We start from the raw sequence: 27,679 nt of genomic DNA, 5'->3' as shown, positions 1-27,679 counted from the left end.
TTCGGCACAACTTTGTTGGCCGAAGGGCCTGTATTGTGCTGTAGGGTTTCTATGTTTCTTTGTTTCTAAGAACCCAACAACTTGCTTATTAAGTCCTAGTTCCAATAGTTAAGAAGATAGTGAATGTATTATCACTAAATCGATGGAGAGAAGAACAATAGACCGATGAGCCTGAATTCAGCTGTTGTGAAATGCTAGAGTGTATTATTTATGATTCAACTCGGTACTTGAAAAATGATTACATAATTAGGGAGTGTCCATATGGTTTTATGAAATCGTATAATTATTTCAACAGAGTCTATGTTAGTTCGAGGTAGAGAAACTCCATCCATCCCATTCCCCCACATTTTCACTCTAGCCCTAAAAGTTGCTCTCTTTCATGTGTTATAAAGGCAGATGAGGGTGTAGAGAGACTGAGAGGAAGGATAGCCAGTGGAAAGTGCAAAACTGTAGTCAGAATTACAGGGTTGAAATATGTTTACTTTAATGCAAGAAGTATCAGGAACAAGGGCAACAGACTTGGAGCACACGTAACTATATGCAGCTACGATGTTGTGGCCATTACAGGGACTTGGCTGTCACATGTCAGCTGGATGTTCCAGGGTTTAGATGTTTCAAGAGTTGGCAGAGTGGCATTATTAATCAAGGATAGTTTCACAGTTGTAGAAGGGAAGGATGTTGTAGAGGGGTTGTCTACAAAGTCAGTGTGAGAAGATAAAGAAACAGGAAGGGAATAATCACTCTATTGAGGCTATTCTATAGACCCTTCAATAGCGACAGAGACACCAAGGAACAGGTCGGGAAGCAGACATTGGGAAGATGCAAAAATAACAGGGTCGTTGTCATGGGAGATTTCAACTTCACTATTATTGATTGCTTCCTCCTTAGTGCAAAAGGTTTAGATGGAGTGGAATTTAGAAGTGCATAGAGCAGCACAGGAACAGGCCATTCAGCCCACAATGTTGTGCCAAACCAGCTAAAAACACCCAAACACTAATCTCTCCTACCTACACCATATCCCTCCATCTTCCTTACATCCATGTGCCTATCTAAACATCTCTTAAAAGCCTCTAATATATTTGCCTCTACCACCAAACCAAGCAATGCATTTCATGCATCCACCACTCTCTGAGTAGAAAACTTGCTCCTCACATCCTCTTTGAACCTACCCCCTCTCAACTTCAATGCATGCCCTCTGGTATTAGATGTTTCAGCCCTGGGAACCAGATAGGGAAATTCTGTCCACTCTATCTATGCCTCTCATAATCTTGTAAACCTCTATCAGATCTCCCCTCGGCAGCCAGCATTCCAGACAAAACAACTCATGTTTATCCAGCCTCTCAGCAGGTACCATCCTAGTAAACCTCTTCTGCAACCTCTCCAAAGCCACAACATCCTTCCCATAGTGAGATGACCAGACTATACGTATGCAGTGCTCCAGGTGTGGCCTAACCAGAGTTTTATAAAGTTGCAACATAACCTCATGATTTTTGAACTCAATGCTTCATCTAATAAAAGTAAACATTCCATTAGCTTTCTTAACCACCTTATCGACCTGTGTAGCCATTTTCAAGGAGCTATGAACTTGTACCCCAAGATCTCTTTGCTCAGCAACACTGCTAAGGATTCTGCCCTTAACAGTGTACTGTCTCAAACAAGAGAAAATCTGCAGATGCTGGAAATCTGAGCAACACATACACAAAATGCTGGAGGAACTCAGCAGGCCAAGTCTCCTTGCATTTGCCCTACCAAGGTGCAACACTTTACATTTAGCTGGGTTTATCTCCATCTGCCTTTTCTCTGCCCATATCTGTGACTGGTCTATATCATGCTGTATTCTTTGCCAGTCTTCTACACTACCCACAACTCCACCAATCTTGTCATCCAAATTTGTCATCCGCAAATTTACTTACCCACCCATCTACATTTCACCCAGGTCATTTATATACATTACAAACAGCAGAGGTCCCAGTACAGATCCCCGTGGGGTACCACTAATTGCAGATGTCCAGCTGAAAAAAGATCCTTCAACCACTATCCTCTGTCTTCCATGCGCGAGCCAGTTCTGAATTCAAAACAGCCAGTTCACCACAGATTATAGCCATCTTAATGCTCTGGATTAGTTTCCCATGAGGGACTTTGTCAAACATCTACCTAAAATCCATGTAGACAACATTCACTGCCCTATCCTCATCAATCTCTCTCATCAAAAAACTCAATCAACCTAGTAAGGCACGACCTGCCCCTCACAAAGCCATGCTGGCTCTCCCTCATTAGGCAATGGGTTTCCAAATACTCATACATCCTGTACCTAAGAATTTTCTCCAGCAATTTCCCTATAACTGACGTGGGACTCACCTGTCTAGTTCCCAGGATTTTCCCTTGTTCTGTTCTTAAATAGAGGTGCAACATTAGCCACTCTCTAGTCCCCGGGACCTTGCCTGTGGCTAGAAAGGACCTGAAGATACTGGTCAAGGCCCCAGCAATCTCGTCTGTTGCCTCCTTCAATAACCTGGGGTAAATCCCATTAGGTCCTGGCTATCGTTTTCCTTGGTAGATATGGAAGCAAAGTACTCATTAAGTACCTCACTCACATTCTCCACATCCAAGCAAATGTTTTCCCTTTTTCCTAGAGTGCTCCCACCCTCTCCCTAGTTATCCTCTTCCTCCTGATGTGTGTATAGAATGCCTTGGGATTCAGCTTGATAAGGAATTTTCATAGCCTCTTCTGGCTTTCCTAATTCCCTTCTTCAGTTCTTTTCTGGCTTCTTTATTCTCATGTGGTTTGTTTGATTCTAATCTCTGAAGCTTTACATACTTTTCCTTTTTCTTCTTCACTAAATTCATCACCATTCTGGACATCCAAGATACTCTTATCTTTCCAGACCCATCGATCCTTCGATAAATGTCTCCAGGAAGGATTCCTGACTCAGTGTGTAGTCTGGCCAGCTAGAGGAGAGGCCATTCTGGATCTGATACTAGGCAATGAACCTGGTCAGGATGACAGATTTCTCGATTGGAGAGCATTTTGGAGACAATGCCCACAATTCTCTGACAACATCCACTGCCTTATACAGAGACAGGAGCAGACAGTATGATAAATTATTTAATTGGCAGAGGGGGATTTATGATGCTACTGGGTAAGAACTTGGGGGTGTAAATTGGCAACAGACGTACACAAGGAAATGGATACCAGAAGGTTATCTAGCATGCACTTCCATTGGGTTCTAGACTGGTTTGTCCCATTGAGGCAGGGAATGGATGGTAGGGTGAAGGAACCCTGGTTGACAAGAGATGTGGAGCATCTCATCAAGAGGAAGAAAGAAGCTTACGTAAGGTTTGGGAAGCAAAGGTCAGAATGGGCCCTTGAGAGTTACAAAGTAGCCAAGAGGGACCTTAAGGATGGACTGCGGGGAGCTAGAAGGGGGCATAAAAGGCCTTGGAAAGCAGGATTAAGGAAAACCCCAAGGCATTCTACACATATATGAACAACAGGAGAAGAACTAGTGAGGGTACGTTCGATCAGGGATAAAAGAGAAAACCTGTGTCAGGAGTTGGCTAACTTGCTTCAGTATTCACCAGTGAGCAGGACGTTGACGAATCAGAGGTCAGCATGGAACAGACTGATATGCTGGAAGAGGTCAGCTTTAAGATAAAGGATATGCTGGAAATTTTGAAAACATTAGGATAAATAAGACCCTGGTGCCAGACGGGATAGATGCTAGGTTACTATGGGAAGTGAAGGATGAGATTGCTGCACCCTTGGTGATGATCTCTGCATCCTCACTAGCCACTGAAGTAGTGTCACAGGTTTGGAGGGTGGAAAGTGTTTCTCTTTTGTTCAAAAAGTGCAATAGAGAATTATGGACCAGTGAATCTTACATCAGTGGTGGGGAAACTATTGAAGACAATTCTTAGAGACAGGATTTGCAAGAATTTGGAAAAGCACGGTTTGATTAGGGATAGTCAGTATGGCCTTGTGAGGGGCAGGTCATGATTAAATTCATAATCCTGATTAAATTATTTGAGGATGTAACAAAACACATTGTGGAGTATATGGAATTTAGTAAAGCATTTGACAAAAGAAGGCTCACTCAGAGAGTTGGGATCCAGGGAAACTTGGCTGTGCAGTTTCAGAATTGGCTTGTCCATAGAAGGCAGAGGTGGTATTAGGTAGAACATATTCTGCCTGGAGGTTAATGACTAGTAGTGTTCCCTAAGGATCTGCTCTGCGATCTCCGCTCTTTGTAATTTTTATAATTCACTTGGATAAGGAAGAGGATAAGTAAGTTGGAAAGGTTGGTGGTATTGTAGATAGTGTAGAAAGTTGTCGTAGGCTACAACGGATTGATAAAATGCAGAGCTGGGCTGAGAAATGGCAGATGGAGTTCAATCTGGAAAAGTGCAAAGTAATTCACTTTGCAAGGTCAAAATTGAAGGCAGAATACAGGGTTAATGACCGAATTCTTAACAGTGTGGAGCAACAGAGGGATCTTGGGGTTCATGTTCAAAGATACCTTAAAGTTGCAGTGCAGGTTGATAAGGTGGTTAAGAAGGCATATGATGTATTTGTCTTCATTAGTCAGGGGATTGTGTTCAAGAGCTGCGAGGTAATGTTGCAGCTCGATAAAACTCTGGTTAGACCACATTTCAGCTATTGTGTTCAGTTCTGGTTGCCTCATTAAAGGAAGGATGTAGAAGCTTTCGAGAGGGTGTAGAGGAGATTTACCAAAATGCTGCCTAAATTAACCAGCATGTCCTGTGAGGACAGGTTGAGCGAACTAAGGATTTTTACTTTGGAGTAAAGGTGGATGAGAAGTGACATGATGGAGGTGTACAAGATGATAAGAGACATTGATCAAGTGGACAGTTAGAGACCTCTTCCCAGGACAGAAATGGCTATTACAAGGGGGCATAATTTTGAGGTGTTTGGTAGAAAGTGTATGGGGTATTTTAGAGGTAAGCTTTTTTACACAGAGAGTTGTAGGTGTATGGTGTGCTAGTAGAAGCAGATACATTAGGGACATTTAGAAGATTCTCTGATAGTCACACAGATGGGAGAAACATGGGGGATTACGTATGAGGGAAGGGTTATATTGATTTTGGAGCGGATTAAAGAGTCAGCACAACATCGTGGCCGGGGGCATGCACTGTTTTGTACTCTTCTGTGTTCTATTTTCTATGTTCAATTATCAGCCAGTTTTAGTATATAATGTAGTTCATGCAATCTATGCAAGCATTCTGCATCTTAGTCCAAAGTTAGAGCAGTGCTTTACAAAAACAAGGTATTCCATGTGTTGTCTGTCCATGGTCACTTCTACTGCCATAAACAGGCCAAACCCAGGTTGGAGGAGCAATACTTAATATTCCAAATGGGTAGCATTCAACCCAATGGCATGAACATCGATTTCTCTAACTTCCAGTAATTTCTATACTCTTACTCCTTCCCTGTCTTTCCATTCTCCATTCTGGTTATCTTTTCATCCCTTCTCTTCTCCTCACCTACCTATCAACTCCATCTGATTCTCCTCCTCTTTCCATTTCTACCATGGTCCACTGTCCTTTCCTATCATGTTATTCTTCTTCTTCTTCTTCTTCAGCCCTTTACCTCCTCCACTTATTCCTTCCCAGCTGCTTTCTTCATCCCCCTCCCTCACTCACCCACCTTCCCCCTCACCTGGTCTCACTTATGACTTGCCACATACTCCTCTCCCTCTCCCCCCCACCACCCATCCTTATTCTGACTTCTTGCACCCTTCATTCGAGTTTTGATGAAGGTTCTCGAGCTGAATTGTCAACTGTTTATTCCTTTCTATGGATGTGGCCTGACTTGTTGAATTCCTCTAGCACTTTGTACATCTATCTAAATGCATTCGCTGATCTCAGACTAAGTTTTAAAATATAGTTCTCAAGCTCAGTTGCATCTTCCTGCTTCTTTAGGACTGATGCAATGGAACATTCCTCTTCAGGGATGACAGAACAGTGAATTCCGGTTAACTGGGCCATCGGTTAATTCCGACAGCTACTTATTTGGGACAACACTTATTGATAAAAAACTAATCGAGAAAATAGCCAGGATTTCCTTCATTTATTTGGGACTTTATGCTGCTTAAATGAGTCAGGAGAATTTTGCTGAACATTTTCCAACTAGTGTCAGTCACATGCACTTCTGAGGCTGTTAGCCACTGCACAGTGCTTAGCATGAACCATTTTTTAAATAACATCGGTTGTGTGTGTTTGTGTTCAAAAATCAGTGACTTTTGTCACTGATAGTTGGAGGGAAGTAAGCAGTAAGACGATTCAGAACTGTTTTGCTCACTGCAGTATCAAGACTTCAGGCTTGGAGATGCATGAGCGAAAATGAAATGATTTCACTTCTTCAGAAGGTTAGGAACTATGAAGAATTTGAAGATATCAACAATCCTTCTGAATGTTGCAATGAAAATGAAGATTTGGATGATGCAACAGTTTCTAACATGCACTTGTGTGGCCTTTAGACACTGCACCATGCTAAGAACGAACAGTTTTTAAATAGCATCAATTGTGTCTGCTTGTGTTATGTTTGCGCCGACTAATGCTGAAATAAAAAGTGGTGAGCTTTGACAGTACTTCATACAGGAAGGCAATGAAGGCAGTCCATTATCTGCATAAACTTTGTTCATATACAACCAATCAAAAGAACATGGCAGTTTGCACTGTATGAATTCCTCCATCGCTAACTATTAACAACTAATGCAAAGTTTCATCATCCTGTGTTAATATTGATAGTGCTCTAATTTGTTCTGTATTTTATTTAAATACATAATTTGCTACTCAGTTAAATGGTAGTGTGACCTTTTAAACGATTTCCATGAAACATCTCCTAATTTGGACAGCCACTTAATTGGGCCAAAGTGTACTGGTTCCAGTCTGCCTCAATTAACCAGAATCTACCAAAGACCATTGTGTCAGAAGGTAATTTGAGCCAAAGATAGCATTATCATTTGGACACTGATCCCCTTGGTACTGAGAAGGAATTGTTTCATGATATTAAGTTATCTTATGTCTTGACATTGACAGGAACTTTTATTTCTGAAGTTAATCCCTAAATTTTCAATCGAAGCACAAAAATATTGTTCTCTCTTTTTTTAAAATTTGTGTGCTTAGCTTAACCTCAAAATGTATGATTCTTCCTAGCAAAACCCAGGCTCATTGGGAAGTTATCAGGCAGCATCCAGCATATAGGGGAACTGACAGAGCTTTTATCAGACTAATTTGTTTTAGGCTCACAGGACAGCATAGAAACAGGCCTTGTGGCCCACCACGACTATGCTAGTTATCATGCTCATCATTACTAGTTCTACTTCTCTGCATTAACTCCATATCCATTTATGCCGTGCTCTTTCAGGCATCGGTCCAGATGCCTCTTAAATGTTGTTACTGTTCCTGCCTTCTCCACCTCCTCTGGCAGCACATTTTGAGTGAAAAACTTACCCCTCAGAACCCCTTTAAACCTATGTGCTCTCATTTTCGATATCCCTACCATGGGAAGCAGACTCGGGCCGTCTACACTCCCCAGACATCTCATGATATTGTATACATCTATCATGTCACCTCTCAGCCTACCTCGCTCCAGGGAAATCAAACCCAGTTTTAACTCAAGTCTTCCAATCTGGCCAATATTCGAGTTCATCTTTACTGTATCCTCTCCAGTTTAATCACATCTTTCTTGTAGTATGGTGACTAGAACAGTATACAGTATTCCAATCAATGTTATGTAACGTATCTTTTCTCCACTTGACTGATGAAGTCAAGCAGCTCCCTCTTCACCATCATCTCTACCCATGTTGCCACATTAAGAGAAGTACGTATTTGTGCCCCAAGGTCTCTCTGTTCAATAACACTACCCAGGGCTCTGTCATTCTCTGTGTTTATACCGCCCTGCTTTTTGCTTCCCAAAATCCGTCACTTTATTTATATACCTATTTAGAGGTTCAGCATGGTGACAGGACGTTCTGACCTAACGAGCCCACTCTACCCAGTTATACTCATTTGACCAATTAACCTACTAACCCCTATGTTTTAGGAATGTGGGAGAAAACCAGAGCACCCAGAGGAAACCCACACAGTCACGAGGGTGAACGTGCATATGTCTGAGTAAAATTCCAGCAGCCATACTTTATTGAACAAGGCTGAAACTGACAATTGTTTGCAATTTTATCTGATGCAAACAAGTGTTAAAAAAAACAAGAACTGGCCTGCATGAGGAAATGTATGTTTTGCTAATGTGCTTTTTTAAAAGCGTCTCAAAGATATGAATAATCAGTGTGTGTGTATATATATATATCTACACATACACATACACACACGTGTTCCCAGAAAGCCACAGGAAATACATTGGGAATGAAGTGCTTTACGATGAACTGAGTGTAATATAAGAGTTTTTTTGTAACTGTGCTTAAAGGAGATCACTCCCCAATATTAGATCTTCTTTGTAGAGTGCTGATGATATACCAAAGAAAAATTAGGATTAAGAACGTAACAGCTACTTAGCTGGAAATTACAAGAGAACTGCTATTTATTTTCTAGAAAATCAAGGGGATGTACAGTGATGTTTAAGTATTCACTCTCTGGGTATTCAGACCGAGAACCTAATCAATTTAAATGTGTATATTTAAGATGTGTTCTACTACTGACCAGGAACTAGAAGGAAACATTAGTTCATGGCTAATGAATACCGTCAAGTCACACAGAGACACAATGATTTCACCTACTTTTCTTAATGGCAAAATAAAAATCCCTCGAGTTCTGATGCCAAATTGTTAAGAGTATGGTCCAGGGTAAGACAATGAGGATTGCGGTGAGAAGGTTTCTTCGCCTTGGCATTTTGTTGGGAACTCACTGTAGGAAAAGTGCCTCATTTCTTCATCTATACCTTCAAGAAGAACAGAAGAATAACATTACAGATGGAAACTTGCTTGTATTTCATGCACATTCAGTGTAATGAAATACACTGAAAATAAAAATGAGTAGATTAACAAAAATTACAATGACTAACAGACAAGAACTTAAACAAGAAAAAATCTGCAGATGCTGGAAATCCAAGCAACACGCACAAAATGCTGGAGGAATTCAGCAGGCCAGGCAGCATCTAGGGAAAAAGAGTACAGTCGATGGTTTGGGCCAAAACCCTTTGGCAGGACCTCTTTGGCATGTTCTACCAAAGGGTTTCGGCCCAAAATGTTTACTGTACTCCTTTCCTAAATGTTGCCTGGCCTGCTGAATTCCTCCAGCATTTTGTGTGTGTAGCCAAGAACTTGAGTAATACAATAATGCTTATGTATATTGGATTCATATTACATTTAGATTTATACTTTGAAGAAAGGACCTACATTTATGTGACTTCATAACTTTGAAGTCCAGAATGTATTATTGTCAATGAGTATATTTACCCTTGCACTGTCCATCAGATTTGGACACTACATTGTCCTGCAAACAATTATCAGCAATATGACCATATCGTATGATTTAGCGATGGTGGCTGTAATACTATATTAGTGGATATTTCAGAAAAACACAGGACCCATATTCAAAGTGACTGAGAAGAGATTATTATGCACAGTTCTAGGACAGGGGAAAAAGGTTGAATCAAAATGTTCAGCGGGCCCAGGATAGATAAGTGAGGAAATTAAGTTCAGAATCATATTTAATATCAGTGGCACACGTTGTGAAATCTGTTGCTTTGTGACAGCAGGACAGTGGTTGTTGTGATGCATCTAGAGTGGTAGTGTAGTAGGTAGTGCTTGTTGCTATCATTTTCAGCTTCCACCGCTGGCTAGCAGCTTTGCAAAAAGGAGAGCCGAATGCATAAGTCTCTCCCTGCCAGTACATACCAGGCCTCATGTAGTGCCTCCTCGCTGGTGACGCACAGAAACTGGAGTCAGGCTGAGATACAGAGGACGGGAAGGAGGTCTGGCCCCTGCACACGTAGCACACAGGCCTACCGTTGTGTGGATACACCCAGGTGCTCGTGAACCAGATCCCCAACTATGGATAAATAGCCCCACTGCCTTGTGGGCAGCCTCGGGTGAGCCGAAGGCTATGGGAGTAAACCCAGACAGCAAATCCAGAGTGGAGCCCCTCAGTTGGGTGGGCCTCATTGAACTTCCTTCCAGCAGCTCCAGCAGCCAAGCCGATGCCAAACGTATTGCTTCATAAGCTTTCCTTTGGACTACGCTGGTGAGACTGGGAGGGGGATCTTAACAACTTTGTAGAATTCACTTTGTAGGAAGTAATGTCCTGCAAATGTTGACAGTGCTGATGTGCATCTAATTCCATCTCCAATTTCAATCGGAATTGCTTTCTTGCCTTAAAAAGTCTTCCATTGGTCGTATCTGGACTTCTTTTAGCATTCTGGATCACCTGTCTTGAATGTCACAGATCTGGCACTCAGTAGTCTAAGAACGTCCTGGTTCATCCACGGCTTTAAGTTTGGGTACGTCCGCTATGTTCTTGAAGGCGCACACTCATCCACACAGATTTTGATGAAGTCAGTGACAACCGTGGTGCTTTCATTCAGACTCAAACATGAAGGCCTAAATATCGTCCAATCCACAGACTCAAAGCACTCCTCTGCCTCCCTTGACTCTCACCACTAATGCTGCCATCTTTAGTCTCTGCCTAAGTTTGATGAGTATGAAAGGGCCAATGAAGGAGACTATTCATGTTGCTCCACAAAGATGCAGCATAGATCTGAAGGGATAAATGGCCTCCTTCTCCGCTTCAAAAATTCCAGGATTCTGTTCATCCCTTGACTGTCCCATGATATAACTCCTCCAGGTACAGCAACAAAGGATGTTATCACAGTTATGTAGTGGTTAGTGCGATGCTTTACAGCATCAGCTGTAAGATCAGGGTTTGATTCCTGCTGCTGTCCCTAAGGAGTTTGTACACTCTCCCTGTGACCACGTGAGTTTCCTCGGGGGCTCCACCCTCCTCACCTATTCCAAAAATGTACGGTTAGAGTTAGTGAGCTGTGGGCATGCTAGATTGGCACCAGAGGTGTGAAATACTTGTGATCTGCCAAACACAATCCTTGCTGATTTTAATTCATGCAAACTATATATTTCGCTAAATGTTTCAATGTACATGTGACAAATAAAGCTAATCTTTTAATAAAGTTAATCTTTTCTCTTTCACGTTACTGAAAACAAACTCATATATGTATTATAAAATAACCCATAAAATATCTCTTTAGCTGGCATCCAACTAAAGCTTATTTCTCTTCCAACTCAGGCTCGGAAATTAGAAAATGTTGTGATGGCCAATGTTGCACTTAAATAGAGATGTGGAGACAACTGATTCCACTTTGATAAGATTCACATAATTTCATTGCAATTAAAGATTTGTTTCATTAAACTTTGAGAATAATTCTGACAACTAAGCAGCATCATGCCTAATATTGTTGAGTTGATTACCAAGTAAAGCATCTGGGTTGTCAAGAAGTTTTATCATAGTTTCAAAAAGTTTAATTTTGAGAGCTATCTGACTTCTGTCTGTCACAGTAAACATTCAAACCGTTCATCATTCACAATGCAAAGTTTTTGAAATAGTTGAGAATTGAGAGCAAGGGACTTGATTTTGTGATGACAGTAACTTTTGTGGCAAGATGTTTTCTGTGGATTACACAGTGAATGGTAAATATGTTAGGTGCAGCTTTTTTCAAAAAAGTAATGACCCCCACCGTGATGTCATGTCATGTCATGTCACCGTGATGATGCCCTTTCTGTTGCACAAGCAAGAGCCCTCAAATGCTTCAACAACTATAACACTCTTCAAGCGAAGTCTAAGTAAACAGAGGGTTAGCAAGAGATGAGGTGACTATGTCATCATTGTAATCAGTTATGAGGTACTGAGGATCAAATGCTTACAATAAGTTTAATAGCCTGGTTAAGATTTCTATTACTATGCCCAAGGTATTTCATGTTATCAGTTTTCCGCAAAAGCAGTATGTCCTGCTGGTAGAATGTTTTGGTTTCGGTTAAAGATAAGAAGCCCTGCTGTTCAACTTAGGAGTGTTGTGTCAGCCAATCAGGATGGTGAGATCTGGAGAAGGTTCCAGAGAGACAGGATAGAGTGAGTTTTGTGACGGGCAGTAGTCTGGTTGGGGGTCTTTTGCAGGGAGCTACAGAGTGGGAGAGAAGGGAAGATGCTGCAGAATGCCATGGAAGGAAAGTACCCATTGCAAGAAACGCTTTGTGCAAATGAATGGCCCCAAGGATGAGGGCCGTACTCCTGAGAGAGTTCAATAAAGCAGTAATTAGTAAATTTAGTTTCTTTATAATTTTATGTGGTGTACGATCTGTTTTTTCTAGCTGAACGATTAATTATGTATGAGCAGTATTTTTTATAGCATTCGCTCAAATTGAGATTTCTTTAATCAGAACATCACAGCGTTCCTGTTTGGTTGAACCCCAAATCATACCGACCCCAGGCGTATATTGTTTATGAAAGGTGGCCTTCTCACCGCTGTTAGCAGAGCTGGCCGACGAGCTGAGTTTGAATACGAGCCCCAGTGAGAGGGTTGCACAAGTATTTCATTTTGTAAATTAAGTCTATAATCCCTCAGCTGTCCTCCTTTCCTACTGAGTGCCCACCACTGCCCCCTTAGAAACACCCCCCAACCCTGGGAAGGGGTGATATCATCCACCACTGCCCCCTTAGAAACACCCCCCAACCCTGGGAAGGGGTGATATCATCCACCACTGCCCCCTTAGAAACACCCCCCAACCCTGGGAAGGGGTGATATCATCCACTTTTGGACAAATGCTCTAAATTAATGATAATCCTGTGGCAAAATAGGAAATCAGGCCCGTGTTAGCAATAAGAAATAAGAATTATTTGCTTCAACTGGATGACACCTCAAGCCAGATGTATGAGATCACTGACAATTACAAGTCCTTATGCCAAAGGTAGTCAATCCCCTTTTAGCCTTGTGTTTCTCATCAGACCCAGAAAAGATCATTGATCCCACTGAGCAAAGACACCCTTGACAGGTCACAGTCGTTCTCAGATTACACTGATCATGCTCTTGTGATAAATTTGCATGTGTGGGAAGAATGTTAAATTGAAAGCAAATCTGCAGTTGATGGGAATCTGCCATACAACAGAAAAAGTTCAGCTATCACGAAGCACGTGAGGAGTGAGTACAGCAGTTTATGTTTCAGGTCATTATTATTTTATATACAGCATGCATTCATTAAGGGATGTGGGCTTTGTAGGCTGAGCCAGCATTTAATTGCCCTCAAGAAGGTGATGGTCAGCTGCCTTCTCGAACTGCTGCTGTCATTGAGGTGTCAGTATACCCATAATTCTTTTAGGGAGGGAGGTATTGACCCAGCAACAGTGAAGGAATGGTGATCTAGAGTGGTGCAATGAAGTTTGTGAACCCTGTAGAATTTTCTCTCTCTCTGCATAAATATGTGATTAGACCTTCACACAGGTCCTAAAACAAGATAAAGAGAACCCAATCAAATAAATAACACAAGAACTTTATACTTGTTCATTTGTCTTTTGAGAAAAGTACTCCAATATTTCATGTATTTGTTGGAAAAAGTATATGAACCTCTGGACCTCTGTGGTATTGCCTTCTACAAAAGCTGTTTAGAGTCAGGTGTTCCAAACAATGAGATGAGATTGGAGGTGTGGGTTGTAGGGGTGCCTATAAAAAACACACACAAAGTCAGGTAACTGACAGAGCCTGCTCTTCTCAGGAAAATCTGTTTATCTGCACCATGCCTCGATCAAAACAACTTTCAAAGGATCTTAGAAGAAGAATTGTAGAATTGCATGAAGCTGGAAAAGGCTACAAAAACATTTTTAAAGACCTGGGTGTTCATCAGTCCACAGTAAGAGCAATTGTCTACAAATGGAGGAAACTCAATATTGTTGCTACTCTCCTTAGGACTGGGCAACCTGCAAAGATCACACCAAGAGCACAACATGCAAAGCCGAAGGAGGTGAAAAAGAACCCAAGGGTAACAGAAAAAGACCTGCAGAAAACTCTAGAACTTGCTAAAGTCCCTGTTCATGTGTCCACTATAAGAAAAACACTGAATAAAAATGGTGTTCATGGAAGGACCCATGGAGGAAACCATTGCTCTCCAAAAAAGAACATTGCTGCACATCTCAAGTTTGCAAAAGACCACCTGGATGGTCTACAATGTTTCTGGGCCAATGTTCTGTGGACAGATGAGACAAAAGTAGAACTTTCTGGCAGAAATGTACATTGCAATATTTGGAGAAAACAGGCCACTGCACACCCACACCGAAACCTCATCCCAACTGTGAAACATGGTGGAAGGAGCATCATGGATTGGGGCTGCTTTGCTGCCTCAGGTCCTGGACAGCTTGTAATCTTTGGGGGAACAATGACTTCAAAATTGTATCAAGACATTTTACAGGAGAATGTCAGGGTAGCAGTCCACCACCTGAAGCTTAGTAGAAGCCGGATAATGCAACAAGACAATGATCCGAAACATGAGTAAATCAACAACAGAATGGTTTCAAAAGAAGAAAATTTGTGTTTTGGAATGGCCGAGTCAAAGTCTTGACCTTAATCCGATAGAAATGTTGGGAAAGGACCTGAAGCAAGTAGTTCATGCAAGGAAGCCCACCAACATCCCAGAGTTGAAGCAGTTTTGTAAGGAGGAATAGTCTAAAATGCCTCCAAGCTGATGTGCAAGACTGATCAACAGTTACTGGAAATGTTTTGTTGAAGTTATTGCTATACAAGGAGGTCACAGCAGTTACTGAAAGCAAAGATTATCATACTTTTACCAACAAATACATGTAATATGGGATCATTTTTCTCAATAAGTATATTAGCAAGTATAATGATTTTGTGTTATTTAATTGGGCTCTCTTTATCTAGTTTTGGCACGTGCGTGAAGATCTGATCACATTTTAGGTCATACTTATGTAGAAATTTCTGCAGGGTTCCCAAACTTCCCAGCACACCTGTATTTCCAAGTCAGAGGAGTTGCAAATGATGCTGGACATTGTGTATCCAACACCTTTAGTCATTTCTTGAGATCACACGGAGTGACTCAAACTGGTAACACAAAGAGGTTTACACATTCCTGCTCTCCCCTAAATAACCAAAATAAAAAGATACCTATCATCAATCATTAAAACAATACCAGGGTGTAGCCAAAATCCAATATTGCTACATCTATTCCAAAATATTTGGGATTTTTCCGACTGACATCTACCACACTGGGGACCAAGATGGATCATTCACTTGGCACTTATAGCTAAAGATTCTCAAAACTGTTTCTGCTTTCTGTTTTGCACTAATGTGTGCAGCTCCTTAATTTTTGAAATGACTCAGTATCAGTAAGATGAAAGAGCCTATTGTGGACTTCATAAAGGGTAGGATGAGGGAACACGAAACAATCCTCATGGAGGGATCAGAAGTGGAGCAATTTCAAGTTCCTGGGTGTCAAGATCTCTGAGGATCTAATCTGGTCCCAACATATCAATGCAGTTATAAAGAAGGCAAGACAGCAGCTATATTTCAATAGGAGTTTTGGCTTGTCATCTAAGACACTTGACAACTTCTAAAGATATACCTAGGAGAGTATTCTGACAGGCAGTATCACTATCTGGTATGGGGGAGCGGCTACTGCACTGGACTGAAAGATTGTACAGAGAGTTGTAAGATTAGTCAGCTCCATCTTGGGTACTATCCTCTGTAGTATCCAAGACATCTTCAAGGAGCAGTGTCTCAGAAAGGTGGAGTACATCATTAAGAACCCCAATCACCCAGGACATGACCTCTTCTCACTGTTATCATCAGGTAGGAGGTACAGAAGCCTGAAGGCACACACTCAGTGATTCAGGAACAGCTTCTTCCCCTCTGCCATCCGATTTCTGAATGGGCATTGAACCCATGAACCCTACCTCACTTTATAAAAAATATATATTATTTCTGTTTTTTGCACTATTTTTAATTGAACTATCTAATATGCATATACAGTACGTACTTACTGTAATTGATTTACTTATTTATCACCATATTGTCATGTATTGCATCACACTGTTGCCGCTAATTTATCAAATTTCACAACATATGCCAGTGATATTAAACCTGCTTCTGTTTCTGAAATTGTAGAGCCTGTCCTCCACTACTTGAAAAGTATAAAAACGTTTCTGTTTGAGGCCATTTCATCTGATGAAAGACATGAAATATTTATTTTATTTCTCTTTCAACAGATGTTGTCTGACGTGATGACTACTTCCACATTCTGTTTCTATGTCAACCCAAGGCTGCTCAACAAATTGTAGCCAAGTCAACAGCTACAACTGAGTTGCTTCTGTAATTGTTTGTTTATTTAAACTCCAATGGAACAGCCTTTCAATGGCTACTGTTGCCTTTAATTAGGGGATCTAAATTTAATACAACATTAACCCTCGATTCCATATCAAATTGGGACCTTTGTGTGCTTGCTTCTCAGATGGAAAACAGGTGGCATATTACAGTTTTGTTTGGTTGTATCCTGTGGCTCAAAGCCGCTGATTAAAGGCTTACAGTGTTTCAGGACTCCTACCTCAAATTAGGCCTTCTCATTCAGTGTAAGCAAGCCCACGTTCAGTTTAACTAGAAGCTCTTAATAGGATTGTAACAGGTTGTTACCGCTACCTGCTTCAACCACGCAAAGTTTATGGATCCAGTTCTCTCTTTGTTGGGCTGTTCCCCACACTAATTTCTTTCAATTACAACCCAGCCTCTGGTTAAATAGAATTTGAATGTTTCCTTTGGCACAGGTTACACTGCAATACTCTGAAAATCAATAATATTTAAGAGGGAAGAGTTATTTAACATCCTGTTTAACTTTACATAGTGCCACACTTTCTGTTTAAGTCAGTGAGGCTTCTAAGGACACAATGTTTTAAAATGGTAGCATAATAACTACACATTATTAATTGCATCTTAAATAGAACATTTAATTGTCACAAAATACCTACTTCACTTTAACTGTGATATGACGAGCATTTCCATTTCAAATGTTGCCATTTGTTGTCCGAGACTGATTGGGAGAAGAAATAGAGATACAATGAATGACCGAAGGAGTTACAAGTAGGATAGAGAGCGTAAAATTCAAAGCAAATCTTAATGTTGGGATTAAGGACAACTTGATTGAATGAGGTTTATGATGTACTGAGCAACTACAGGATTGACAGTATATCCAAAATTTGTGTAAGACAGATGCAGTTAATAGACATAAAATCTTTAACAAAGAAGGCACAATAGTGTATAATATTTTGTTTATGCTGCAAAAAGAAATATTATTCCACTTCAATGGTTCCATCCTAAGTTAAAAAGTATATATTAATAAGACTCAAGTCAGAACTATGATCCTATTTGAGGTCTGCTTATTATATGTGTCCTGTATTTATGAAATTTATGATAAAATATTTTGAAACGTGTTTGAGATTAAAAAGAATCTACCGCCAATGTTGGAATTATTTACTGTACTTACCTTGTGAAAGCTGAGCTGTTTTTTTTTGTTGCATTTGGTCAACAACCTGATCAAGTTTTCTTCCTCAGACTGAAAATTAATTGCGTTCATGACCTGAGAAGCATCGGGTTAAAGGCATCAGCTCTTATGATGAGCTCTGTTACACAGGTGTCAAACGCTCCTCACACACCTTCAAATGGCGACACAAGTACAAAAGGGAGCAGCAGACATAATATTGTTCATAAAGAGCAGATTTCATTGGAGATAAAGGACCATCACAAGTTGCGAGAATAGCCAACAGCATTATTGGTAATACTTTCAAGAATTTGTTGGAATTTCAATGATCACAATAATGTTTACTCTCCTATAAAACTGTGTGAGTTGACTAGAATTGAGATCCCACTAGTTTACATAGATCAGACTGAGATTAGTCCATTTTTCAGGTAGCCAAATACTTGCTCCACATTGACATTCAGTGGCCATTGCATTAGATGCACCTATACACCTACTCGCTGATGCAAATATCTAATCAGCCAATCATGTGGCAGCTACTCAATGAACAATAGCTTTCTAAGGGGATGTGAGGGGGAAGTGTTTTACTCAGAGTGGTGGATGCTTGGAATATACAACCTGGTGTGATGATAGTGGCAAATAGATTAGAGGCTTCTAAGAGATGTTTGAATAGGCACATGGATGTAAGGAAATGGAGGGATAAGGACATTGTGCAGGTAGGAGGGGTCTGTGTTTGGGTGTTTATGATTTCATTTTGAGCTGGTTCAGCACAATATTGTGGGCCAAATGGCTTGTTCCTCTACTGTACTGTTCTGTGTCCTATGCATTACCCATCAGGCCCTGTTTCATTAAACACACTATATAAGATCTAGTAATTTGTGGATCATCAAAGTAGAGTTAACGAATGCATTGACCTAACGTTGAACATACTCTGAGAAGGGGCATTATAGGTATAGAAGGGTTCATTAGTAATAATTAATATCAAATTGTCAGACTCACAGCCTATGCTGGGAATAGAGCTTGGATCCTGTTCAAAAGGAGTTTGGTAGTTTAGATTGGGAAGACCTTCCTACAGAACTGCCTCTGATACATCTCAACTCGTTCAATATTGTGGTAAAATGTTTCTTATTGCTAATATTTATGGTTATAATATTAGAAATGATAATGATAGATTACTTGAGATTTTGGAAAAACATTTTGATTATTGACTTTCTAAATTTCCTGATCTATTTATTGTTATGGGAGGAGACTTTAATATGGTATTAGATGAAAATATTGATCGATAGCCCACCAGGGCAACACTCTACTTATAATAACTTTACTAGCTTTATTCAGAAGTTTATTATCATAGATATTTGGAGAGAGTACTTTCCTGGAGTTAGAAATTATACTTGGACTAATAAATCTATTACCTGCATGTCCAGGCTAGATTACTGATTACTATCCGATACCTTAAGAAATAATAATGTCGCTTTTAATTTTTTTCCCTCACCTTTAACAGATCATAAAGCTATCCATATACAAATTGCATTATCTTCAGCCGACACACACAAAATGCTGGTGAAACACAGCAGGCCAGGCAGCATCTATAGGAAGAAGCACTGTCGATGTTTCGGGCCGAGACCCTTCGTCAGGACTAACCGAAAGGAAAGATAGTAAGAGATTTGAAAGTAGTGGGGGGAGGGGGAAATGCGAAATGATGGGAGAAGACCGGAGGGAGTGGGATGAAGCTAAGAGCTGGAAAGGTGATTGGCGAAAGTGATACAGAGCTGGAGAAGGGAAAGATCATGGGATGGGAGGCCTCGGGAGAAAGAAAGAGGGAGGGGGGAGAAGCACTAGAGGGAGATGGAGAACAGGCAGATAGGCAGAGAGAGGGAAAAAAAAAACAAACAACTAAATATGTCAGGGATGGGGTAAGAAAGGGAGGAGGAGCATTAAAGGAAGTTAGAAAAGTCAATGTTCATGCCATCAGGTTGGAGGCTACCCAGCCGGTATATAAGGTGTTGCTCCTCCAACCTGAGTGTGGCTTCATCTTGACAGTAGAGAAGGCCATGTATAGACATAACAGAATGGGAATGGGATGTGGAATTAAAATGTGTGGCCACTGGGAGATCCTGCTTTCTCTGACGGACCGAGTGTAGGTGTTCAGTGAAACGGTCTCCCAGTCTGCGTTGGGTCTCACCAATGTATAAAAGGCCACACCAGGAGCACCGGACACAGTATACCACACCAGCCAACTCACAGGTGAACACTTCACCCGACTGGGAGACCAGCATCTGCAGATTTCCTCATGTTTTAACTTCAGCTGAATCTAATTTTAAATCTTACTGGGAATTAAATAATTCCATTTTGGGGCATGAAGCTGTCTCTTTGCACATTAAAAAGCTGGCAAACTACTTTTTACATAAAGCGATGGTAGAGAATAATTTCTCTACAAATTGGGAACTTTTAAAATTAGAATCTGCCAAATTCTTGAGGAAATACAGTAGTGATTTTGTAAAGAAAAGAAAGTTGGAAGAACTATCACTGATCTCAAAGATTGCAAATTTTTGTGAATTGTTTCCGGATAACCTTTCAAGGAAAGATAAAGAGGAGCTGGCTTTGTTAAAGGATAAGTTAAACCATCTTTATCTTATAAAGGCAGAAGGTGCATATTTGGGATCCAGAAAACAATGGTTGGAAGAGGGTGAACAGAGTACAGCTTATTTCTTTCATTTAGAAAAGCAGCGTGCCCAATTCAATTCCATTCGTCAGCTAAATATTGATGGCATGATTACAGAGGACTCCAAAAATATTGCAAAATATTATTCTACACTACATTTCAAAAATGATATTAATATTTTTAGGAACCTTTCCAATGATCAGAAAGACCTGTGTGATGCTCGTATTACCTTGGGAGAGGTTAAGGTTGCCATTTCAAATTTAAAAAATAAGTCGCTGGCTGTGGACGGTCTGACTGCAGAATTTTATAAGATGTCTTCTGACACCCTAGCTCCCTTTTTACTAAAATTGTTTTTAGAATGTATTGATAAAGAATTTCTTCCCACTCCTTTAACACGGGGCCTTATTACCTTAATTCCTAAACCAAGAAAAGATAAATGATTTATTGATAATTGGCGCCCTATTTGCCTTCTCAATAGTGATTATAAAATTCTGGCCCAAATCTTTGCTAACAGAATGAAAGTAGTCTTACCATTTATTACTGATGAAACACAGTCAGGTTTCATGAAGGGTCATCATATCTCTAATAATGTCAGATTAGATTTACATCTTATTGATTATTCTCATCTTGTTCAAAATGACAGTTTTATACTGTTTTAAGATTTCTACAAAGTTTTTGATACTATTGAGCATCAGTTCATCTTCTCTGCTCTTGGTAAATTTGGATTTGGTCCATTATTTTGTGAGGCTGTTAAGGCTTTGTACACAAACACTAATAGTTCTATAAAGTTGAAGTCGGGGACTTCACCGAGGTTTGATGTGAATAGGGGGATGAGACAAGATTGTCCTATCTCACCTTATTTCTTCCTTTTATGTGCTCAGCTGCTCACCTGTTCCATCAAGTCTAGTCCTCTAAAAGGCATTTCCCGTGCAAATTCCAATTATCTGATTAGTCAGGTTGCAGATGATACGACTCTTTTCTTAAACGATGTTTTGGAAATCTCATTGGCTTTAAACTGTATTTCTGTTTTTTTCCAAAGCCCCAGGCCTCTGTCTAAATATTCACAAATGTGAATTGTTTCCTCTTAAAGGTTGCACTCAATCTATAATTAATAATATTCCAGTTACATATTTGGGGATAACTATTGTTAAAAACGAATACTTAAGGTGTGTGGATAATTTTCAACCTCTTATAGACAAAACCAAAAAGAGATTAAACCCGTGGCTTCAAAGGGACTTATCTTTGGAAGGCCGGGTTTTGCTTTGTAAAGCGGAAGGTCTTTCCAGGATTATATATATAGCTCTCCCCTTGTACGTCAAATTTAAAAAAATCCATAAATTGATAGACACCATGTTGTTTAACATTTTATGGAAAAACAAAGTCCATTATATTAAAAAAAATCTGCTGTAATGAATAGTTATGACAAGGGGGGTCTAAATTTTCTTGATTTTGACAGTCTTAATAATACTTCTAATAATAATTGGATTAAACAATTTCTACGTAATCCTACTCCTATAAGGTATTGTGTTCCTTTTTTTATCTTTTCCCAGGTTGGTGGATTGAAAGTTTTTCTTTTATATAATTACAAAATAGATAAAGTTCTTCCCCGTTTATCTCAGTTACATAAACAGATGCTTTTAGCTTGATCTTTGATTTACAAACACAATTTTTCTCCACATAGCTACTTTATCTTGAATAACCACAACATAACTTATAAGAATAAATCTTTGTTTTATAAAGATTGGTTTGATAATAATATTTTGTTAGTTAAACAGTTATTTAATTCAAGCGCAAACACGAGGAAATCTGCAGATGCTGGAAATTCAAACAACACGCACAAAATGCCGGTGGAACATAGCAGGCCAGGCAGCATCTATAGGGAGAAGCGCTGTTGACGTTTCAGGCCCTTCGAGTCTCGGCCCGAAATGTCGACAGCACTTCTCCCTATAGATGCTGCCTGGCCTGCTGTGTTCCACCAGCATTTTGTGTGTGTTGTTGTTTAATTCAAGCGGTACTTTATTGAATTATATTGAGTTTTTATCCACCTTTGAATTTCCTGTGACTCCAAAAGAATTTGCTGTTCTTATAGCAATTCCCTCTGGTGTAATTATGTTGTTTAGAAATACATCATATTTTGTAGCTGAATTACCCAACTTGGATCCATCCAGTACAGCTGTAGAAAGATTTGTTTTCCTCTGTCTTTAAAAATAATAATAATAAAGGTATTAGAAGTTTGTTTCAAAAAGACATTACTTCTATTCCTACGGCTGTTAGTTTTTGGAATAGTCGCTTGGGGAATCTGAGGTGGAGGAGTATCTGGGGCTTATTTAATAAATTTTTATTGAGGAACAAAATTAAAGAAATTTTATTTAAAGTTATACATAGATATTATCCAACTAATGTTTATTTGACAAAGTTTAATACTGATATTGAAACTAACTGTTCTTTTTGTGGTTTATATCCAGATGATTTATTTCATCTGTTTTGGGATTGTGAATATGTTAAGATATTTTGGGTTGATGTTTGTCAATATGTAGATCAATATATTAATGTGGATTTTACTTTTTGTTTTGAAAATGTCCTATTTGGGTCTACTAATAATACCAAATCTCCTAGGGATCATTTCTTTATCATAAATCTTTTGTTAATTTACAGCAAATTTTATATCCATAAATGCAAATACAGCAATAAGAAACCTTCATTTATATTTTTTACGTCAGACTTCAAACTATACGTTAATGCTCTGAAAACTTCCCATAACCTGAAAGCTGTAAAGACTGTTCAAATCTGTCAACGTTTCAGGTTATCTCTGTAGATGGTTCTGTTTTGTGACTCCTTTTAGATATAGTTCCTTCTGTCCAACAGTATTTAGAATGGATTTTCTTGTTTATTTGTATATTTAAAGTTAATGGTTATTTATTTGTTGCTGCTTATGTGTGATTCCCTGGCTTTGATAGCATATGTTTAGTGTTTCTGTTTTTGTTTGTGTTCAATAAAAATAAAAAAAAGTTAAAAAAAAAAACTCTCAGCCCAAACCTGGAGCAGAAATCACGCTAATTTTATTTAGAGATATAGCATGGTAGCAGACCGATCTGGCCCAACGAAGCCATACCACCAATTACACCCATGTGACTAATTAACCTACTAATGTACATCTTTAGAATCTGGGAGGAAACCAGAGCACCCAGAGGAAACCTATGCAGTCACAGGAAGAATATATTAACTCCTTACAGACAGCAGCAGGAATTGAACCTGGGTTATCCAGCAGTGACTCTGTCCAGCAAAGAGAAGACATCACTGTAAACACATAAAATTCAAAGAAGGGCCAGTGAAAACTGTAAATAAAAATGAAAGCAAATTCCACAGAATCCACTGCACTGGACTAGACCGTGGTTATTATATACGAAGAACTGGGAATGTCGCATGCTGCTTTGCTGCATGTGTGTTCACCTGTTATACGCTGTGCACACTGGGAGAAGAATGGTGGTGACCCAGGGAAGTCTTAAAGGCAAGTGGATAATCAGTTGAGCAAGAGAGGATGACAAAGATTAGCACTGAGCTCCATTTGAAATAGAAAAGCTGGAAGTGATCACTTAGGCAGGATACCCCATTTATATGACACGAGCAGTATATTAGTGAAGAATAAGACTGTTAAGTGAACCAAGAAGATCATTAAGGGAGAAATTGCACTTATATCATCTTGTCCCAGAACTACTTATCTCTACCAGAATTTGATTTGTCCAACAATCTGAAAATTAATAAAATTTAAAATTGGTTTCACATAATCAGTGCTTTTTCTATTTCTTCACTTTTTCTTTTCCATTTGATAACTATGGACCTAAGTTCTTAATTTTAACCACAAACAAGAGAAGTTCTGCAGATACTGGAAATCCAAGCTTAAGTAAGAAAAGAATCCTGTCTGTGAAAATGAAAATTATAATGCCCTTTTAACAATGTTCTGCTTGTATTTCCCAAGCAGCTAAGGCTGGTGAATTGGTTTGCAAATCTACACTCAACAGCCACTTTATTAAGTACAGAAGTGGAACCGGGTGTGGCCTTCCACTGCTGCAGCTGATCTGCTTTAAGCTTCAACATGTTGTACATTCTGCACACTACTGTTGTATCATGTGGTTATTTAAGTTACTGTTGCCTTCCTGTAAGCTTGAACCTGTCTGGCCATTCTCCCCTGACATCTTCCATTAACAAGAACTGCCGCTCACTGGGTAGTTTTTGTTTATCACACCATTCTCTATAAACTCTATGTTTATGTGTTTACGAAAATCACAGGAGATCAGCTGTCCTCAGCAACTCAAACCACCTCATCTGGCACCAGCAATCATTCCATGGTCAAAGTCACTGGACTCACATTTCCTCCCCTTTCTGATGTTTGCTCTGAACAACTTAACCTGTTCACCATGCTCTCTGCTATTAGACATTTCAATCCTGGGAAACAGATACTCCCTGTCTACTCTATATCTGCCTCTCATAATCTTATAAACCTCTATCAGATCTCCACTTAGCCTCTGGTGCTCCAGAGAAAGTAATCCAACTTTATCCAGACTTCCATGATAGCACATGCCCTCTAAACCAGGCAGCATCCTGGTAAACTTCTTATGCACCCTCTCCAAAGCCTCAACATCCTTTCTATAGTAACCGGAACTATGTGCAATAACCAGAGTTTTATAAAGTTGCAACATAACCTCTTGACTTTGCCTCGACTTATAAAATCAACCATTCCATAAGCCTTCTTAACCACCTTATTGACCTGCGCAGCCACTTTCAAGGAAGCTATGAACTTGGACCCCAAAATCTCTCTACTCAACAACACTGGTAAGCATTTTGTCCTTACCAGTGTACTGTCTCCCTGTATTTGCCCTACCAAGCTGCAATACTTCATATTTATCTGGGTTAAACTCCATCTGTCTTTTCTCTGCTCACATCTGCAACTGATCTATATTGCACTGTATTTCTTGCCAGTCATCTACACTATGCAATCTTGGTAGGATCTGCAAACTTACTAACCCACCCATCTACATTTTTATCCAGATCATTTATATACATCACAAACAGCAGAGGTCCCAGCACACATTCCTGCACTGATCTTCTGGCCCTCGATATCCTTTGCTTGGGAAATACTGAAGGAAAGTACTCATTAAGTACCCACTCACATTCTCTACATCCAAGCAAATGTTCCTCCCTTTATCCTTGAGTGGTCCCACCCTCTCCCTAGTTATCCTCTTGCTTTTGATGTATGTATAGAATGCCTTAGGATTCATCCTAATCCACATATTGATTTAACAAACCTTCCTGGATACACTTAGTGAATTCTGCCCCATTTAAACCCCTTGTACTAAGAAGATCCCAGTTTATATCAGGGAAGGTTTGGAGCTCCTTTCTGGGGAATGTGCTAAGATGGTAGCGTGAAATTAATATGCGGTGGACTCTCCGAACTTTGGATTTGGGGATTACCAAACATTATGTGGATTTTCTGGTGTAGTCTGTTTTGTTGTGTGTTTTTGTGATATCATTCTGGAGAACGTTGTCTCATTTTTTAACTGCATTGCATTTGTGGTTTCTAAATGACAATAAACTGAGACTGAACTGAACTGAAGTTGAAATCCCTCATGACAAGAGCCCTATTATTTTTACAGATTTACTTAGTCTGATTACATATCTGTTCCTCAATGTTCTGGTGGCTGCTGGGGGATCTGTAGTACAATCCCATCAGTGTAATTGCATCCTTCCTATTCCTGAGTTCCATCCAAATGTCTGATCCCTCCATTATGTCTCCCTGAGCAGATGTGAAATTGGCCTAATTAGCGGTGCAACTCCAACCCTTCTTTTTAAAAACTTTTTCCAGCACAAGTAAGTCCCTTCAACCACTACCCTCCTCCCTCTTTTCTAAAACTGTGGAAACCTGGTACAGTAATCACCCATTCTTGCCTGTCTTTCAAGCAAATTTCAGTAATTGCCACAACACCATAGTTCCATGTATGATCCATGTTCTAAGTTCATCACCCTTACCCATAATAGTACTAGAATTAAAATATACACACTTCAAACTATCCAACCCATTTTGATTTTGCCTTGCAATACTTTCCCTGATATCTACCTTCCCTTACTGACCTGGTTCTCTGGTTCCCAGCCCCCTGCAAAACTAGCTTAAACACTCCCAGATATCATAAGCAAACCTCCCGGCCAAGATATTGGTTCCCTTCCAGTTTAGGTGCAGCAACCACATGTACACATGCATACTGTCCAATGAGACGATGTTTCTCCTCATGCACTTCATTAGGAGATTGAGGTGAGTGAGGCTCTCTCCTCCCCCCATTTTAACTAATTTTTACAGGAGCACCCTTGAAAGTGTCCTGACCAACTGTATCACTGCCTGTTATGGGAGCTTCAAGTCATCAAGTCATCTGACTGCAAGTCCCTATAAAGGATTGCGAGAACTGCTAAGAGGATGAATGGGATCTCTCTTCCACCCAATAGGGGTATTTATCAGGAGTGCTGTGTACGCAGGTCTCTTAGCATTGTCAGTAATCCCTCCCACCCATCCAACAATCTCCTTGACCTCATTCCATCAGGCAGGAGGTGTCATAGCATTAGCAGAACTATTAGGATTGGAAGCAGTTTCTTCCCCTAGGACATAAGACCACTGAACTCCTGGCCACCACCACCACAGGTCTCATTAAGTATGAAGTGCCAGTAGAGTTATATTGTTTACTTTTTAACTTGTATTGTATATGCACCTTATTATTTGTTTATTTATTTGTGGTAACATTATGCGTTTTGTGTGTGAGCCATATGTACTGTGTTGTGCACCTTGTTCCAGAGGAACATTGTTTCATTTGGCAGTACACATGTGTACAGTTAGTTGACAATAAACTTGAACTTGATTTTACACTTGAGCTTGCAGACCAGTTCTGTGCGAATTAGTGGCAGCTTTGTGCTGTATTACAGTGCCTGCTGTTAATCGACCTAAAATCTTAAAAAAATAATTTTAGATGTGTCTCTTTCCACTAGTCCCCATTAATCTCCAGATCCTTTTGTGTTAACTTACTTGGTCAATCAGCTCTAACCCTTTAAAATCTCATTTTATACACACACTCACACACTCACACTCACACTCACACACACTCACTCACACACACTCACACACACTCACACACACACACACACACACACACACACTCACACACACTCACGTATATACATATATAAGGTAATATACATTTGACAGAAACAATAGGTCTCTGAATAATTCACAGTATGATAAATTTCTTATTTTAGTAGATAATGTTTTCCCAGAGTCACTTCTTAGTTTTTAGGATATAGGGCACATAATTTTGAAGTTGTCATACATACACCACTGCTATTGGTATTGGCTTATGATAAATGTCTGGTTTCATATCACAAGTTAGTTTTTTAAATCCATATTTGATCATCATATATGGGCTTTCATCTTTGCAATTAATACACATTTTATGGTACCAAAACAATC

The 27,679-nt window shown here is 39.8% G+C and overlaps 1 protein-coding gene across 7 annotated transcripts in view; it reads right to left on the bottom strand.

Moving 5' to 3' along the window:
- LOC140727862 (galactosylgalactosylxylosylprotein 3-beta-glucuronosyltransferase 1-like) overlaps positions 1–27,679 on the bottom strand; it is a 129,192-nt gene that overhangs the window by 36,734 nt on the left and 64,779 nt on the right. For 3 of the 7 annotated variants that reach the window (XM_073045724.1, XM_073045723.1, XM_073045721.1), the window contains 2 exons: positions 17,008–17,069; positions 8,754–8,914 (listed from right to left, as the gene is read on the bottom strand). In XM_073045724.1, coding sequence (XP_072901825.1) covers positions 8,754–8,865 — 112 coding nt within the window. In that variant the 5' untranslated portion in view covers positions 8,866–8,914; positions 17,008–17,069. Of the gene's footprint in view, positions 1–8,753; positions 8,915–16,681; positions 16,738–17,007; positions 17,070–27,679 lie in introns of those variants that run through there. The other 4 variants (XM_073045725.1, XM_073045727.1, XM_073045722.1 and 1 more) reach the window with 2 other exon arrangements.

Source organism: Hemitrygon akajei, chromosome 5 (genome assembly GCF_048418815.1).
Source record: "Hemitrygon akajei chromosome 5, sHemAka1.3, whole genome shotgun sequence".
In the NCBI taxonomy this organism is placed as follows: domain Eukaryota; kingdom Metazoa; phylum Chordata; class Chondrichthyes; order Myliobatiformes; family Dasyatidae; genus Hemitrygon; species Hemitrygon akajei.
The sequence above is the reverse complement of the archived record's forward strand: the minus strand, read 5'-3'. Positions and strand labels throughout refer to the sequence as shown.